At 47.3% G+C, this 18,106-nt stretch overlaps 1 protein-coding gene across 7 annotated transcripts in view; it reads right to left on the bottom strand.

The window, feature by feature from the left end:
* Nucleotides 1-612: 612 nt before the first annotated feature.
* Nucleotides 613-18,106, bottom strand: part of FARP2 (FERM, ARH/RhoGEF and pleckstrin domain protein 2) — a 73,626-nt gene continuing 56,132 nt past the window's right edge. For 2 of the 7 annotated variants that reach the window (XM_077183714.1, XM_077183715.1), the window contains exons 16-27: nt 17,750-17,883; nt 16,816-16,897; nt 14,809-15,046; nt 13,215-13,345; nt 12,420-12,488; nt 11,921-12,010; nt 11,172-11,254; nt 8,957-9,075; nt 8,017-8,180; nt 4,979-5,086; nt 3,862-4,013; nt 613-2,229 (exon numbers count right to left, since the gene is read on the bottom strand). In XM_077183714.1, the coding sequence (XP_077039829.1) occupies nt 2,142-2,229; nt 3,862-4,013; nt 4,979-5,086; nt 8,017-8,180; nt 8,957-9,075; nt 11,172-11,254; nt 11,921-12,010; nt 12,420-12,488; nt 13,215-13,345; nt 14,809-15,046; nt 16,816-16,897; nt 17,750-17,883 (1,458 nt within the window). In that variant the 3' untranslated portion in view covers nt 613-2,141. Of the gene's footprint in view, nt 2,230-3,861; nt 4,014-4,978; nt 5,087-5,498; nt 5,782-8,016; nt 8,181-8,956; nt 9,076-11,171; nt 11,255-11,920; nt 12,011-12,419; nt 12,489-13,214; nt 13,346-14,808; nt 15,047-16,815; nt 16,898-17,749; nt 17,884-18,106 lie in introns of those variants that run through there. The other 5 variants (XM_077183716.1, XM_077183717.1, XR_013183592.1 and 2 more) reach the window with 5 other exon arrangements.

Below are 18,106 nucleotides of genomic sequence, written 5' to 3'. Positions count from 1 at the left end.
GGCACTCCACTGTTGGCAGAGGTAGAGCTGTGCACTGAGCACATTGCACTGCAGGGCTTTGCTGGAGTTTGTTCATTACCTGCAGTCTTTAGACTCAGGTGAGACTGGCACCAGGGCTCTCTGCCTTCCTCTTGGTGGGCAGGGGTGCCCAGGGAGGTGGTGGAGTCTCCATCTTGGGGGATAACCCACTGCACCATTGGTAAAGTTCCCTGAGGTGAGGTGCTTGCAGTTTTGGCAGGAATACCAACAGTTTTGGCTTCCCTGGCTTGAGCTCCTGCACTTGAAATGCACAGATATTTGAGCTCAGCATTGTCAAACCAAGAAGGGACTTGAGCTGCCTGCTGTCCTTCCAGAGGCTCCTGGTTTAGAGACCCCACTCAGCCACTGCATCTTCAAGGGAGATGCTGAGCTGTGGGTTCAGCACAGCAGCAACAAAAGGATCATTCACTCACCAGCCCACAGACCTTAAGAGAAGATTCCTGCTCACTGTGGGAGCCCCAGTTTGGATGGAGAGCACTTGGTACAGGATGAGCTGGAAAACTACTGAGTAACTTGAACCTGGATGGTGGGCCCAGGAATGGGGATAGTGAGCTCAGGAATAAGAGGCTGAGAGAGTTTTATACCAAGATGCTATTTACTTTGAACAGTCATATTCAGCCACAGTATAACATGTCTAATCAATCCACATGGATACACCTACAACACGTAATTAAAAAAATAATAAATGAAGACACTAATAAATTAAGTACATTTAACTTAGATGGGACAATGGTCTTTGTAACAGCAGTGGCAAAGGCTGGGTCTGCAGTCACTCCTCTAGGATGCAAATGCCAAGCAAGAAAATCCCTCTGGATTCCCCCTCCCCTCAGTCCTCATCCCACAAATGCTTGAGACCAAACCTGAACACTCCTGCTGGCCTCTGTCCATCCCACTGTCCCATGGCATCTCCACATTCCTCCATCCCCACAGCATGCAACACTTTCCTCTTGCTTTCACTGCTTCACTGCCTTGTTCCTTCCATTGCTACACAAACACTTTTCTATCTAACACAAACCAGAGTCCCCACAGGCCATCAAAGCCACGTCCAACAGCACCTTGTGGCACTTAGCAAATGTCAGTCCTTCTGTGGAGGCACCCAAAGGTGACAGCTGTACAAAAGAGAACAAGCTGCAAACATTTCAGATTTAATACAGAAATTTAATAGAGTCCACAGACACTAATGCTCCATCTGGAATCCAGTGACTTTTACACCTTCATGAGAAACAGAAGATGGATCCCACCCTGAGCTGAACTAGAAGATTAGGGATTTTCACAAGTCTTTGCATGACAAAAGCACAAGCAACACTGACTTTCAGAGGCTTGTTCTCCTACAGTGCTTAAATGCCTTGAAAACACCCACACCAGAGTGGAGAGTGTTTGCCATCCCATGCCTTACTTAACTCTTACTAAGGGATAAAGGAACTGGAGCTGTGATATGAGAACAGTGATTGAGTTCAGAGGACAAACCATGCACCCCCCTGCACCGAGCCACAATCCACCAACACCTCCACAGAGACTCAGCTTGCCTGGAAAGCTGCTGCCTTGGCAGCTCCTGAGGAGCAGAGCTGTGCTGGGAGAGCTGCAGTGGCTGCTCAGGATGAGCTGGGAGTGAGGCAGCACGTGGTGTGTCCCTGTTTGTCTGAGGCAGCTGTGCCAGCTGATGTTACAGCAGCAGAGCAGCACAGGCTGTGCTGCCAGCCCCACCAGCAGCAGGGCAGGGAGCCCTGGCACCCACTGCTGCCAGCCAGCTGCACCCCTGGAGGCTGCTGGGTTTCCCCCATTGGTGCTGATCATCCAGTCAAGATGTAAAAGAAGGTGGGGCCAGCCTTGAGGGCAGGTGAAGGTGTCACTGTACAGGTACCATGGAACAAGAACCCCTCCATGATAGTGCAGCCAGCACTGCTCTTGTTGGGCTGAGCAGGTCCAGCTGGAACAGACTGACCCTCTCCCACACCCTTGGGAATGGATGTGATCCCTGGCTGCAGCCCCACCTGCCATTCTGGGGGGAAGGAGCCTCCTGGCTCTTTGCTTTGCCAGCTCCAGAGCCTCCTGTTCCTGCCTGGTTGTTGGTGTTGCCAGCAGAGATCCAGCTCTGCCCTGCATCACTCTGTGTGAGTGTCCCTCTCCTTGGGCAGCAGCAGGCTCGACCTGGCTGGAGAGCTGGTGGCTCTTTTGATCACCTCCATCCACCTGCCAAGAAAAGACATGAGAAATGTTTAACCCTCACTCACAGGGAATCTTGTGCTTTGTTATGAGCTGTACCCCTTTCCAAAACAGCCATTTTCTTTCTTTTACAAGTCTTCTGGAGAATTAACTCTTCAAAGGGACACCTTGAGATGTGGCAAATACCCTGCAGAATGTGGTTGCCTGTCCAAGTAATGAGTCCTCAGTGCTCTGAGCTCCAGAGAACTCTCATGAGAGCTCACTGTGCTCTCTCCTCAGTGTTACCAAGGGTGACAAGCTGATAATAATCATTGCTTTTCTTAACAATAAATTACTAAATAGGTAACAGCCTTGCTTCTGTGGAAGAAAGCAAAGCAACAGTGAAAAAAGCAAGACAAATCCACTGTGAATTGGACATTTTTGCCCTGAAATCCTTACCAAGAGCCCAGTGCATTAAAGAGCACAACTTATGGCTGAGGTAGCTGATACCTCAGCTGTTCACAAGTGTGTGACACTCTCCCAGGGAAGGGGGACATGTGACACCTCAGTAAAGCCACATTCCAAAACTACCACTCCAACCCTGCATGGCAGGACCCAGGGCAGGGGTTCTCAACACAGCAGCAAAGTTTTGTGGTGCATTTCACACAGTTTGGACTCTGTGGAAGCCCCTAAGAGCAATTAATTGTAATTACAGAGGGTAATAATAAAATGTGATCACAGAGAAAGCAGACAAGTGAAAGGGAGCCCTGCACTTGTTGCTCTCAGCCTTGTGTTGTAACTTCTACTCTCAGAGATGGAAGATAAAAACCAAAAAACTCTTTCCAGAACCTGGAAATCTGACTCCCAAGAGCTGGAGGAGCTGAGAGCCCACAGCCCTTCCCCTCCTACATTCCTCCCTGGCTCCAAGGAAGCCCCAGACTCCTGGCACAAAGCAGAGCTCTCAGCTCCAGGGGTATCCCCAGCTCCCCCACACACAGGAAGGTTCTGTCAGAGGAGGGATCTCCAAATATCACTGGTGGGAAAAAGAAGGGAATGTTATTCCTGAGAATGAGCTGGAAGATCACTCAGACTAGGAGGAAAGAGAGTGTGGCATTCACATTCTATGAACAGAGAGAGAGATATTTCTCTCACAGGATTTTTCCTGGAGAAGCACAGAGAGAAGAAGAGAAAACAATTCTCATCTCTACTTGCTGCTCCTGTTGTTTTTGCACATGTGGAATGTGTTAGGAAGATTGTTTACCTGAAGGGATTTGGTAATTGGATTCTGGTGATGGTTGTTTATGTTAATTAACCAATCACTCAAAGCTGTGTCCTGACTGTTGGGAGACAGCCCTGAGTTTTCTTTAGCATTGTAATTACTAGTTATTGTATTGAATTTAGTTATTGTCTTAATTTATTTACAATAAAAATAATTGTAATTAATTTTGTATTTTCTTTAGTATGGTAATTTAGTATAGTATCTCTTTATAGTATTATAGTATATTTATAGTACTACAGTATAATGTAATATAATATAGTTTTGATAAAGCAATTGTTCAGCATTCTGAATCAATGCAATCACATGCCAGTCATTCCCTGATTACTATAAAAGAGGATGGAATGATCAACCACTGATTTAAGAGCAGGTTATAAACCAAGACAGAAAAAACAGAAAATTACCTCTCAAAGGTGTATTTGCTCTCAGCCCTGAAGAAATAGACGTGGGACTTGAACTGCAGCTTGAAGACGTAATCCTTGTGAATGCCATCTGCCTCCACAGGGCTGCTGACCGTGTAGCCCAGCAGGGGGAGGCTGGCCAGGGGATAATCATCCTGCAAGAGCCCAAGAGCCCAGCCCTGAGTGCCAGGCACCCTGAGTGCCCCAGGGCAGGGCTGTGCACTCTTGCTCAGGAGACAACAGCAGAACTCTTCTGCAAGGCCACCAACAGTTTATAATTAAACCTTCCCCCAGCTCTTTCCATTTTTTAATGGTTATTTGTTTCTGCTCCTCTGCCCAATGCCACCTCCTGGGCTCCCTCTTCCTTCTTCTTCAAGAAGCCAGAATAACCCAATTACTGGGTTATCACAGTTTATTTGGTTAATAAGATGAAAAAGTTGCACTGCACCATGGTTCATTATCAAGCAGGCACTGAATGCACCATGGGCAGAAAAATCCCTGGAGCCTGTCAGGCTGAGCTGAAGCCCAGCACAGAGAGAAGTGGGCAAAGAAGGCCCAAAGGCTGCTGTGTCCCTCACATCCCTCAGTCACTGCATGAGGTGACATTTCCCCCTCACCCACACAAGTTCAGCACCATCAGAACTGGAAATTCTGATTAAGTTCTACAAGAAGTGTGTTGTCATCTTATCACAGGGGTTCCATACTGTTGCTCTTTACCTCAAAAGTTTAATATCTTCTGGTGTTTCTCATGGGCACCTCCTCAGAACACTGACTCTTGCTTTTTCACAAAGCAGCCACCTGACTCCAGTTCCCTTCCTAACCAGCCACCCCCCTCTTTTATAGCATCTTCTTCTCATTGCTTACAGCTGTGGCCTGGTAAAGTCAGGCCTGTTCCTAATCTTTATAATTGGCCCAGCTGCAACTCCTTAGGAGTAAGATTACTTTCTACACTATCTTTATTTTGTTATATTCTATCCCCCTACAGAAGTGCCCACAGCCTTTCAGAGACCAGCTCCATTATGAATTGCCTCCTCTTCCCCTTGGGCTCTCCCTCAAACAGCAGAGATTGAAAGGCCAGGATCCCCAGGTGCCCCCAGGACCCTGCCCATCACCCCCTCACCTGGTGTGTCTTGTAGAAGAACAAGCAGAAGTTGGTGAAGACGACCCACAGTTTCTGCCAGCCATTGCTGTTCTTGAACTTCCTCAGCAAATACCCAGAGAGCTGATTCTGGCACAGAAGGAAAAGAGAATTCCCTGAAATCACAGGCTGCCATCCTGCTGCAGCCCAATGCTGCTCCTGTCCCTTCACCAGGCATGGTGACAGCCACCAGGGTCCCTCCCCTTCAGCCACCCTTTCTGACATGCAGAAAAGCCACGTGGAACACACTGTGTGAGAAGGGAAATAAAGCAGGAGAGGACACAGAGGATTGCAGAGCTGGGAGATAAACAACACTGGCAGCTACACCAAGCAAAGCTGGCGTGGAAGGGGCTGCAGGGAGGGGAACACCACTGCCTTGGAGTCAGCCAGCAGCACAGGGAAGCCTCTGGCATGGAATGGCAGCACAGGAATTTTGTAATTTGAGAAAAAGACAGGATTTGTGGCAGATTTACAGAGAGAACCATTTTTTTGAGGCATAAACAGGAGAACCTGTCTTAACAAGGCAGTGGTACACGTCTGCCTCTGAGGATGAGGATCCTCACGTGAGCAGTTAGGAAGCAGGACATTTTCCTGGACATCCCATGGCTCCTCCCCACCAGCACAACATGTGAGAGGCATCTTTACCTGGATCATGCACAAGTAATCAGACAGGGAAAGGCTCTGGTTCCGGTACCAACAAACATGGGTGATTGTGTTGGGCCGTTGGGCCTGGCCCAGCAAATAGCGAGGAGGAAGCTCTGGAGAAACAGCAAGAGAGCAGAAAACTGAGCAGAGAAAGGAGGAGAGAAAGAGAAAAACAGAATGTTAGGGTGAAAGGAGTGATGCAAGAAAGGTGGCTGTCAAAGGAAAATGGATTGTGAAAAAATGACGGTGTTAGAACATGGAACAGATCAGAGAGCGAGTGCAGGAACTCACACGTTCCATCCCAGAGCCTGCAGCAGGGTGGGCCTGTTCTCCATGCACAGAACTGTCAGCTGGTGTCTTTGCCCAGCTGTCAGCAGGGAAAGGCCTGGCCCCTCCAACAGAAACCACAACAGCTCAAGAGCCCAATGTCTGTACCTTGAGCCCAGGTCACATCTACAGCACTTCCTTACCAAGCTGATGCACACAGTCTCGACCAGAAAAACACAGGAGCTCCAGTGCCCAAAAGTTTAACCCCCCCTTAAACAAGTGTCTCAAGAGCAGAGCAGGACAGGCAGGCACAGACACAGCTGCAGCCCCTGCCCCATTGCTTTTGTCAGGTTAGTGACCTCCTTTTTCTGTCCATGTTATTTAGGGTCCTTCCCATTTCTGGAAGTCTTCCCAGCCTCCAGGCAGGTGTCCTGCCCTGCCAAACTGCTGCCTAAAGTAAAACCAGAGTTGCTGCAAGCAGTGTAAGGAGTGCTGAGCTGATCAGCCTTGAAATCTGCAGGATTCAGTGCCCAAATGTGCCACCAGTGCTGCCTTGCACTGTGGGGAACAGCAAGACTGCAGGAACCAGTGGCTCACAGAACCCAAAAAGGTTTGGGTTGGAAGGGACCTTAGAGCTCATCTGGTTTCAACCCCTGCCATGGGCAGGGACCCCTTCCTCCAGACCAGGTTGCTCAGACTCCCATCCAACCTGGCCTTGAACACCTCCATAATGAACACCTCTGCTCAGCATAAAATGATGGTGCCATGAAAAGACACTTGGCTGCTCAGTCCTGCCAGGAAAGGAAGGGCAGAGAATTCCAACTGAACTCTCTCTTCTTAATTCTGGGTGCAGTACAGCAGCTAAGCAGAGCTCAGTACAGCAGTCAGTCTCTAAAGGAAAATATCATGGAGAGGGGACCATTATAATCATAGAACCATTAAGGCTGGAAAAGACCTCCAAAATCATCAAGTCCAACCTTTGACCTAATCCCACTTAACAATTTAGCAAAGGGCCACATCCACACATTCTCTGAACATTTCTGGGGATAGTGACCCCACCACTGCCCTGGGCAGCCTGTTCCAATGCTAACCACTCTTTTTGCTAAGAAATTCCTCCTGATTCTCAACTTGAACCTCCACTGTGCAGCTTGAGGCCATTTCCCTCTTGTCCTGTCCTTGTTCCCTGGGAGCAGAGCCCAACTCCCACCTGGCTGCCCCCTCCTGTCAGGGAGTTGTGGAAAGCCAGAAGGTCCCCCCTGGAGATGCCATGGGACAGAGAGAGAAACAGCAAGCATTTCTCACAGCAGCTTGTGGAAAGTTTTAGGGAGCTAGAAAGATGTGATAACTTGTTGACTATAAACAATTTGCAAGTAGTGTTTTTCTACTTTATTTTTCTGTTCCTCTCAAAGACAGTGGATGAGAAAGATGTTTCTGTTAGTCAGCCAATAGAACAGAATCTATTGTACCACTCTATAAAAACCACACAGTTCTTTTGAATAAAGCCTTCTTTGCCTTTGCTAAAAAAACCCCCAAAAATAAAACCAAAAAAATCCACAAAAAACACCCCCTAAGCCTCCTTTTCTCCACGTTGAGCCCCTCCAGCTGCTCCTGGTGCTCCAGACCCTCCCCCAGCTCCACTGTCATTCTCTGGACACGCTCCAGCCCATCAATGTCCTTCTTGTCAAGAGGGTCCCAAAACCCCTGGATTTGAGGTGCACCAGCAGTGCCCAGCAGTGCAGCAGCAGTGCCAGTGCCCAGCAGTGCAGCAGCAGTGCCAGTGCCCAGCAGTGCAGCAGCAGTGCCAGTGCCCAGCAGTGCAGCAGCAGTGCCAGTGCCCAGCAGTGCAGTAGCAGTGCCAGTGCTCAGTCCTCCAGCAAAGCATGGTGACACCCAAAGGAGAATTCAGCCCCAGCATATCCTGGCTTTCCTTTAACCCTTCCCCACTTTGCTCCTGCTGCCCAAGCAAAGCCCTGCTGCACGGAGAGCAGACACACAGACAGCCAGACAGGGGACAGCATGCAGAGGGGGTGGGTGGCCACGCTCTCCCTGGGCACAGCAGCTGTGCCAGGCTGAGAGGGGGCAGGAGGGGCCAGGGCTGGCCCGGGTACCTCGACGGCCGCGCTGTGGTCGGCCATGGAGACGCTGGTGCTGCGGTACCAGCACACGTGCACCGTGGTGTTGGCACGGGGCTGGCTCTGCCTGTCCAGGGAGCTACGGGAGGAGTGAATGTCATCTTCTGACTCCTGCTCTACTGACACCTCATCAGAGGATCCTGGGGGACGAGAACGGGGTAGTGCTTTAAGTGAACTGTGCAATAGAAAAGGAAGAGAAGCTGGGATGCCTGAGAAAGGAGGTTTTCTCTTGCCATGGCCGTGTTTAAGAATGTCACACTGAACTGGTTACACAGCTCCTGCACCACTCTGAGCACGTCAGTCTGGGTTTCATTACTCAGTTCTGCCTGGGGCAGCTGGCTCACAGGATCAAAGGATGGTCTGGGTTGGAAGGGACCTTAAAGCTCATCATTCCAACCCCCTGCCATGGGCAGGGACACCTTCCACTAGAATAAAATCACAGAGTGGTTTGAGTCAGTGCTGTGACAGTTCTGTTCCTTGAGTCAAGGAACAGAACAGAGGTCTCCAAGAAAAAATACTCCATGTTCCAGCCATAGCACCACCAGACAGGCACAGGAATACTGGGCTATAAGTGCTGACCTCCACAGACTCTACATTTTGGACAAAAAAACCTCACCACTTAGTTAAAGTGAGAAAAATCTATGTGAGGGTTTTTAGGATTTTATAAAACCCCTTTATAAGGGACCTTATAAAATTAACAACTCTGCAATGGGAGCATCTCTGCTGCATTTAAAGCTATCTTGAACATCAGTCTAGGAAGACAAGGATATCTCTTTTGATTAAAACCAAAGCCCAATTAATTCTCCATCATCATATGAACTATAAAAATATGTCATTTATGTCCTCAGACTCACAGAAGGCAAAGCAGAAAGGACAGGACATCTGCTGCTTTCAGGGGGCAGGGAACAGCACTCACTGTTGGAGCGGTTGCAGACGGAGTTTTCCAGAAGCATCTCCGATTTCTCTGTGGATTTCTTGGCCATCTCAATGGCCACATTCAGATCTTCCATCCACTTGCCCATCTCCAGGCGGGTGCTGCAAGGGAAGCAGGGGCAATGGGCATCTGCCAGCCCAGGGCTGTGCCCAGGGCTGAAGGCACAGGTCACTGCCCAAAACAAGGCACAGAATCATTCCACTAGGTAAATAAAACCAAAATTAGAATTCCTCCAAAGCAGGAGCTTTCCAGAAGGGAAACTGACCTCATACAGCCTCCACCTCTATAGTAAAGCCTTGAAACAAGATTAAATTAACAATTAAACACTTGGACTCTACAGCAAATAAAAGGGACAGACAGCTGGCAGGGGTCAGGAGAAGAATTCTGGAACATTCTGGGGGATATGAGCCATGATTTTTTTGAAGGATAAATGGCAGCCTGAAGCACAGCCCATCTTTTAAAGAGCACCTGACATCTCAAGCAAGTAAAACCCAGAGTGCAGGAAGAGGAAACCTCCTTCCCCCTTCCCAGGATCCTACAATGTGAGACCTTCCCAGCCCTTCAAGGTGTATCTGTATCCACAGGGATGCAACAGTGGCAGGTTTGGCTTTAGACACAGCCACAACATTTCCTTGTTTTGGTAACCACCCCTTTTTTCTGAAAGTTTTTAATTTAGACTGAAAATTCCACACGTGGCCTAAGCCTAGCAGCAATTTTTATTTTTGATAGGTAACCTTTGAGCTATTTTAAAGTCATGACAAGGTAAAAATTCTATTTATTTTTCTAACTTTAGGAATCTTTCAAGTACCTTATGACTCACAGCTGCTGAGAAATGGTTGATCTTAAAAAAAAATAAATTCCATTCTCAGGTGTTAGGTTGGAATTTAAAAAAATATATCTGCATACCAAACATATTGGCTCCTGTGCCACTACACACCTGATTTATAAATATAGTCTAGTGGTTATTTTTCAAGAACAGGTCAGCAAGCAGTAAAACCCCTGGGATTTAAGGTTGAGATTTAGTGCTCCCACCCTGCATCATTGGCATTCCTGATTCCAGCTGGGTTTTCACAGCAGACTTGCAGAGAGACAAAAACTCCTAAAGCTGATCCTGACTCCTTCAGGAGCCACCCTAATTACAGAAAGGCACCAAACTCACTGCACAGGGATAATTGAGGCTGAAAAAGGATTCTTTTTATTTCCAAGTCAGCCTTTAATTTTTCCCCAGCTTCCTCCATGAGATTCTGCAGGAACTGTCCCCTCCTCACAGCAATTCATATGTTCTGAATTGTCATTCTTTGGATCTCTAAAATATTTGTATGTTTAGATTTTTGTCTTCTGAAGTGGTTTGAAGGATGACACTGGCAACTCCCAAATAAACAAACACAATGGCAAACTTATTGCTGCTGTTTGTGTTTTGGGTCAGACAGAAACACAGAATCACAGAATCACAGGATGGTTTGGGTGGGAAGGGACCTTCAAGCCCATCTCATCCTACCCCAGCAGGGCAGGGACACCTCCCACTGTCCCAGGTTGCTCCAAGCCCTGTCCAGCCTGGCCTTGGGCACTGCCAGGGATCCAGGGGCTGCTCTGGGCACCCTGTGCCAGGGCCTCCCCACCCTCACAGGGAAGGATTTACTCCCAATATCCCATCTAACCCTTCCCTCTGGCAGTGGGGAGCCATTCCCCCTTTTCCTGTCCCTACAGGCCCCTGTCCAAAGCCTTTTTCCATCTTCCTTGTCAGCTCCTTCAGGCACTGCAAGGCCACAATTTGGTCACCCCAGAGCTTCTCCTCTCCAGAAGGAGAGGAGAACAAGCCCAGCTGTGCCAGCCTTTCCTCCCAGCAGAGCTGCTCCATCCCTCTGCTCACCCTGGTGCCTCCTCTGGACTCTCTCCAGCAGCTCCAGGCCCTTCCTGTGCTGGGCCCCAGGGCTGGGGCAGCTCTGCAGGTGGGGTCTCACCTGAGCAGGGCAGAGGGGCACAATCCCAATCCCTTTCCTGCTGCCCACCCTGGGATCAGCCCAGGATAAACTAACTGCTGCTTCTCAAAATCCAACACTGAAAAAGGAGCTGTGAAGAGTCCTGGGCTTATTCTGAAGTCCAGAGGGTGCATGAAACACCCCCCTGGCTCTGCACCACTTGAGCAGTAACTTTCTGGAGAAGGAATGCATCAAAGCCACAGGAAAAGCAGGATTACCTGGCTGCCACTACTATGGTTTTCTGTGCAGAATAGATTGTGAAGCAGTGTGGGACAGACCATTCATTCTCACTCTCCTCCACCTGCAGGAAAAGAAAAGATTTTTCTCATCAGTGCTCAGTCACCAATAAACACTAAAACTGTCCTGTGCTGGCTGGGACTGGAGTCAAACAGGATTCCAGCCTGGCTGCAGGAGTGCAGAACAGCAACTCTCTGATGAATACCAGCTACTTTCAAGTCTATTTTGGCTCTCTATGGAAATCTATGGTGTGTTTCTACTGCAGGGGCACAGCAGCACTTCCAGCAGGGCAGGGAAAGGAAGGGTTGGAGCAGATTTGGCTCATTACTCACCGGGGGGTCAAGCACTATCAGCTGCAAACCAAAGACAGAAAGAACAATCCTGTTAGAAAAGGTGTGGGGAGGCAGGAGCATTGATTACATGCCCAGGTGTGTGCAGGGGGACAAAACACCAGAGTAAATAAATCCCTATTTCCAGATCAGCCTCTCACAGCAGTGTGAAAATGAATGGGCAAAAGAGTGTGCTCCAGCTCTTTGGCTAATGTGGAAGGAACAGACTGATCACCTGCAGATAAAGAAAGCTCTGTTTGACACATATCAGGGTCCAATTGCTGCTGAGACCTGCCTTGGAGCAGTTTGTGGCTTTGGTCCTCGTGTTCTGAAGGATTTCCTCAGCCTGCCTTAGGCAAAGCCATTTCCTTAACCCTGTGGTGCAACATGGAACCACTTACCAACATGCCATGCAGAGAGAGGTGTCCGTGGATTTTGAACTGATTTGTCCCTGTGACCCCTTTGCTTGTGTACAGTAACATATCTGAGAACTGGAAAGGCAGGAAGAGAACAATCAGTGCTCTGAAAGCAGCAGGCAGGGCCAAGGACATCTCCTTGAAAATCTTTTTTGACATCTCCTTGAAAATCTGTTGTTTAAAGGCCACTGTAGATGCATGAAAAATGCCATTTCTCAGCCAGTTTGGCCAACTACCCTTCCAACCTCTCTTTTGTTTACTCATAAAAGAGGAAATTAATTTTTTTAATTCTGTTAAAACTCTGTGCCATTAAGGAACCAAGCTGACCAGAGAGTAGTACCACAACCACACCCTCTAAAAACATTGCTTAGCATGAGTTTTCAGTCTCAGGTGCCGATTTTAAGCACAAGTACATAAAAACACACTTCCCCAACAACTTTATCTTGAAGACTTTGGGTTTATAAAAGTCAGGAGCAACACCCACCAGAAAGAACATCCTCTGCTGTAAGCCCTTCTTAGTGAGCTTGTACAAGCAACCTTCCCGGATAAACTCCTGCAGTGGAAAAGGAAAAGTTAAACCATATTTGATCTTCCCTGACTTGAGGGAATTTTATTTTCATCCCAGAGTACACAGCTGTTGATTGATGCCCAGCAATGACCACTAACAGATTTCTTGGAGTCAATGACACCTTCCTTCCTTTTTTGTGACATGAATCAGCTCCTTGCTGCAGCCAGCATTTAAATCAGTGAAGGAAGAGAGGGGAAAGGAGCAGAATTCCTGTTGGACACCAGCAGTTCACCTGTCACACTTACATCCCACTGCAGTGACTGCCAGAGCATCCCCAAAGCCCATGCAATGCTCCTGTATTTATATCAAAAACAAACAAAAAGCCAGGCAGGAACTGCACAAACTCCCGTAATACAGAGGCACCCACACCAGTTCAGCCCAGTGCTGTGCTCTCACCACCCCTGTGCTCTCTGAGTTTGCACCAGGCAGACACAAGCAGAGCTGGGAGTGCATTTCCAGTAGGACACACCCCAGCACACCCAGTATCTGTACTGGGAACACAAAACTGAGCCAGAGTTTAAGCAGAATCTTCCTGATCTATTCCTCAGAATATCAGTAAGGTGATGATCCCATCATCCATGGCATTCACTAAGGGACAGTTACATGAAGCTACACAGACCAGAGGGGCAGTGATGGCAAATCCACTCTTCAAAGGCACTTCCTTGGAGATAAAACCAGCAAAGGCTCTAAAAACTAAGCAGAGGCACTTACCCTGCCAGGTGCTGTGAGATTGTCTACCCCAATCAGGTCATGCTGCAGCTCTGTAAGCTTCTGGAAGTTTTCCAGGCGGATGAGGCTGTGCTGCAGCTGTGAGGTCATTTCTGTGACTTCCTTCAGGGCATCTGTGTGGAGAACAGGACCAATGGGACCAGAGCAGAGCAACCCAGGCCACCCATTTCACCCCTGTGAAACTGAATCTGAAATTAAGATCTGAAATTTACAGCCAATTCTGGAACAGAATGGTTCATATGGAAGGGACCTACAATGACCACCCAGTCCAAATGCCAATTTAAGTGTATTTTAGAGAAGAGTAAAAAGAGCAAGCAACTTCACAGCATTTCCTATGCTTCTGCAGATCATTGTGTATCTGAGATTTTGCTTAAACAAAAAATATTCACTATGTTGCTGAAAGTAAATGAAAAAATCAAACCAAACTATTTCTGCCAAAGATTACTTTGTCATGAATGGACTTTACTACACACACTTCTGATGCTGCAAAACAAGCATTTTTTGGTCACATTTTTACATCTAAATGACAAAAAGGTTGTAAAAAAACCTCCTCTTTCTTTCCCTGCTAGGAGACAAGAAAAGGATTAATTTTCCAGCTTTGGGATCCATCATGAAAAAACAACTTCCTGGAATGCCAGGAAAAGGAGGCACTTACATTGAATTTGTGGACATAACTGAAAATAAGTGAACCAAGTGTTCAGGGCCAGGCTGGACAGGGCTCTGAGCATCCTGATCTAGCAAAATTATCCCTGTCCATAGTGGAAGGGGAATGAGCTGACTTTAAAGCTCCCTTTCAACCCAAACCATTCTGAGATTCTATGAGTGTGTAATTCTTGTGTTCCCAGGGCACAGGCTGGGTTTAGGGCGTCCATGGGGAGGGTGCTGCCAGCAGGACAGGGCTGGGCTGTAGAAAACAGGGGAGTGGGATGGACAGAGAGCAGAGATCTCTGCAGCCAGGTCAGGAACTTGGGGTTCATTGCAAAGGGCCTGGGTGCAGGGGCCTTTTGGGATTTGGGGTTCATTGCAAAGGGCCTGGGTGCAGGGCCCTGCTGGGAGCTGCCAGGCACAGCTCAGAGCAGGCCCAGAGAGGAGAGGGGAGAGAGGATGAGAGGGAAAGAGAGCAAAAGGGTAAGAGCATAAAAGGGTAAGAGAGTGAGGTTCCCATTACAATACAATAAATCATCTTCTGTGTTGAATATTCTGATTCTCACTAACCAATCTAGTACAAGATACAAATCCTATAGCATTTCCATACAGCCTATAAGAATCATTACATTACCATACTGTGCTACATTTTAAACCCTAAAAACTCCTCTTTGGGCCCCTTCTGCCAAGCTGGCAGGGTCTGCTCTGACCCTTGGGCCTGCCTGCAAGCAGAGGGTGTTGTTCCATCAAAAGGGGATCACCTTCAGCCAGCCACACCATTGTTTTCCAGTTGTTCAGTAACTGAGGGATCTCAAAGCTTGCTTTCATTTCAATCTCACTTACAGTTTCCATATTCTCAAAATCTTTTGCCAGCCAATCATATTTGTAAGGCTTTCCTGTTTCACCTTGCCCACACTGGGCGCTCACTCACTGCGGCAGTCGGCGAAGTCCCGGTGCTCTGCTGTGTAGTGCTTGCACAGCCTCCCCAGGATCAGCTTGTAGTGCATCAGTCTCTGGATGGGTTTGAGCAGAAAGGTGTTGAGGGGCAGGTAGCAAACCTTCTGCAGCTCAAACTCCTTATAAACCATCTCCAGCTTCTTGAGGCGTTTGGTTGCTTTCTCCAGTTCCGTCAGGACCTCGTCGTGTTTCTGCAGGTAACCGGTGAACTCCTGTGGAAATGGACAAAAAGTGACTTGGATCAAAGGAAAACAGCCTTTCATCATTAAAGGAAGTGGCAGGCAGCTCCCAGTCAAGGTCAAAATAGGTGTTTGTATGGCATTGTGCCCCTGCCTGCTGGGAATACCAAATGCTGGTGGAAATAGCAGTCCCACACTCCTGCACTCCCATTCAAGCCACTGGTTTTAATTAAATAATTACTCCACTACTGCAGCACTAATGTAACTGTCCCACATAGGCACTCTGCTGCACCAAATAAAGCTGATTTCATTTCAGAAGAAATTATTCTGCCTTGTGAATCAAGGTCTCAATAGGGGAGCTAAATAAATAATTTTTCTTTGTTTTCTGCTCAATAAGCAACACCTTTTCTCAAGGTAAATGTAGGTGGCTAAATAAGCAACAGTGATACAAAACCTTCCTGCAATTATTTTACCATGCTTTTTTTAAAATTGTTTCTCAACAGGAACTGTTTGCAAGTTATTCAAGATTGACTGAAAAAGAAAAGGTTTAGATGAGACATTGGAAAGAAATTCTTCCCTGTGAGGGTGGTGTCAGATACTAGAATCTGATAGTTCATGGCTAAAACTTTGTTAGGAACATTTTTCCTGGTGTGTAAAGAAGCTACAGTCACAGAAGCCCAGCCCTCCCTGAAGATGCCTGACTGGAACTTTGGACTGAGAGTTAAGATGCCTTGATAAGATAAAGGGAACACTATTATTCAATAATCATGGGCCTAGGGAAAATAAACAAGGCAGAGGGAAAAAAATGCATGCTCAAAAAAGCCAAACCCAGCAGGAAATCATTCCAGTCTGGTTTGGGTGGGGGAGGCCATAGCCCAAGAGGCCAGGTTCGCACAGAACCCCCCCAAAAAAGGGGAGAGGAGGAGAGTTTTGGGTGCTTAGCAAAAGCTCTGGTCAGAGGCAGTGAACCCCCATCTTCCCCCAGACCAACTGGATCAGTTGTAACCCCCAACCCCAGGATGGCCACATCCATGGGACATGCACGTGGGAGGCAGCTGAGGGGGGGTCATAATCCATCAAAGACCCCCCCAAAGTGCTCCCCAGACTCATTCCTATGGCCTTGCACCACAGGACTGCACAGGGATTCAGTCTGCTGCAACAGACTGTGTAAGACTGGCCCCCCTCCAGGGGAGGTACCTGAGCATTCCACCTGGCCTGAGCACATTTTAATCCCTTGGATTCTATGTTTTGTGGGGGACCCTCACCACCAAGAAGACCAGCTGGACAGGATCATCAGGACACTGGTGGGATGCACAGAGTGGTGATATTTCCTTTAATCTGTCCCTGTCCTGTCTTTCTTTTCCCCCTCCTCTTTTCTATTTCTTTCTCTTCCCTCTCTCTCTGATATTTACTATTAAATAAAGCCCATACTATTGACTTTGGCATATGGTCTTATTTGCATTTCTAATTTTTTTTGCAGTTCTAATAATTTTAAGAACCAGACCATAACAGGTGGTGAGGCCCTGGCACAGGGTGCACAGAGCAGCTGTGGCTGCCCCTGGATCCCTGGAAGTGTCCCAGGCCAGGCTGGCCAGGGCTTGAAGCAGCCTGGGATAGGGGAAGGTGTCCCTGCCTTGGGTGGGGGTGGAATGAAATGGGCTTTAAGGCCACTTCTAACCCAAACCCTCCTGGGATTCTGTGATGAATGGAAATATTAACCCTGAGCTCTGATCCTTGACAAAACAAAACAAAACAGAACATCTCAATAATCCCCAAATTCCAGGTCTTGCATCCTGTGTTACCTTGAGAGCGTGCATGTTCCTGAGCATGACATCCCCGATGCGCTGGAAATCCCCCTTCACGTGAGCATTGCTTCTGCCCTCCCTGGAACACACATGAGGAGCAAAGAAAAAGGCAACATGCATGGGGAATCAAGAAATTTCTGTTTTCTCCCTCCATCTTCCCTTGTAATTCACAAAAATCTTTATGCATTTGATATTCTGATTTCACTGTTCAGATTGAAAACTTGGTACGTTAAATATGGATGCTGCACAAAACAGCAAACACAAAGACATGCTTAAAAAACTGAGAAAGGACTAGAAAGGAACTGGAGTGAAAGTCTGTTTGAAAGCTTTATGTTTCATAAATGTCATGACAAGACCCCACCTGATTTTGTGAATTTATTTTTGTTCATACTTTGTTTATGTTGATCACCTCCTTTTGAAAGGGAGTTATACTGTAATATATAACATGGCAGGTCAGGAGAAAATAATATAAAGTTTAAAAGACTAAAAACATCATCAATGAAATATACTGCATTGCAAGAACCAAACTCCCACCTTAATCACAAAAATGTTTCCTAGATTTTCACCTGGAGATTTCATTAAAGGTGGGGAAAAAACACCTGCATCATCTTTTTGATCTTGTGTTCCTTCTTTTTTCTAAGGCTTAATAAGCACTATCAGGTTATATCAATAATTGATGATCTTAAACGTGTTTTCCAAGGTAAATGATTCTGTGATTACAAAACCCTCAGTCTGGTGCACAAGTCATACAGCTACAGGATATTATATACAAAGCAAAGATTGGAAAATGGCCTTTGTGCAACAAGGTCCATACTTTTTTCATAGCTTTAATTTCATAAAAGATTTCTCCTTGCTTCTATTGATGCGGAAATACCAACTGCAGTGTGGTTTTGATGTGAGGATGTATAAAGAGGTCCCCCTGGTCACTTACCAGAGGGAGAGCCTCTGTTCAATCTCCTTCAGAAAGCCTCTGTGGAACTCATAGATGGGGTCTATGTTGGAGAAGAGCAGGGTCATCAGGCCCTCGGGCATGGCGTTCTCCTTGATCACAGCACTGCGGAACCACTGCCAGAAAGGCACAAAGTCTCATCAATGTCTCTGCTTCAGAAATTCATGGTTAGCATGAAAATCCCTGCTCCTGCAGTGATGGGGGAGGAGAGGGTATGCACAGGGAAAAAGCAGGAAGGAAGAAGTAATACTTAGGGAAGACGTAATTTGTGAAAAATGAAAAGATGGGATTTTTTTTTTTCCTTGCCAAATATGAGGAAGATGAGGCCCATGGCTGGCT

This window comes from Agelaius phoeniceus, chromosome 10 (genome assembly GCF_051311805.1).
Source record: "Agelaius phoeniceus isolate bAgePho1 chromosome 10, bAgePho1.hap1, whole genome shotgun sequence".
Taxonomy (NCBI): Eukaryota; Metazoa; Chordata; class Aves; order Passeriformes; family Icteridae; genus Agelaius; species Agelaius phoeniceus.
Note: the sequence above shows the minus strand (reverse complement) of the source record. Positions and strands in the feature narration are given on the sequence as shown.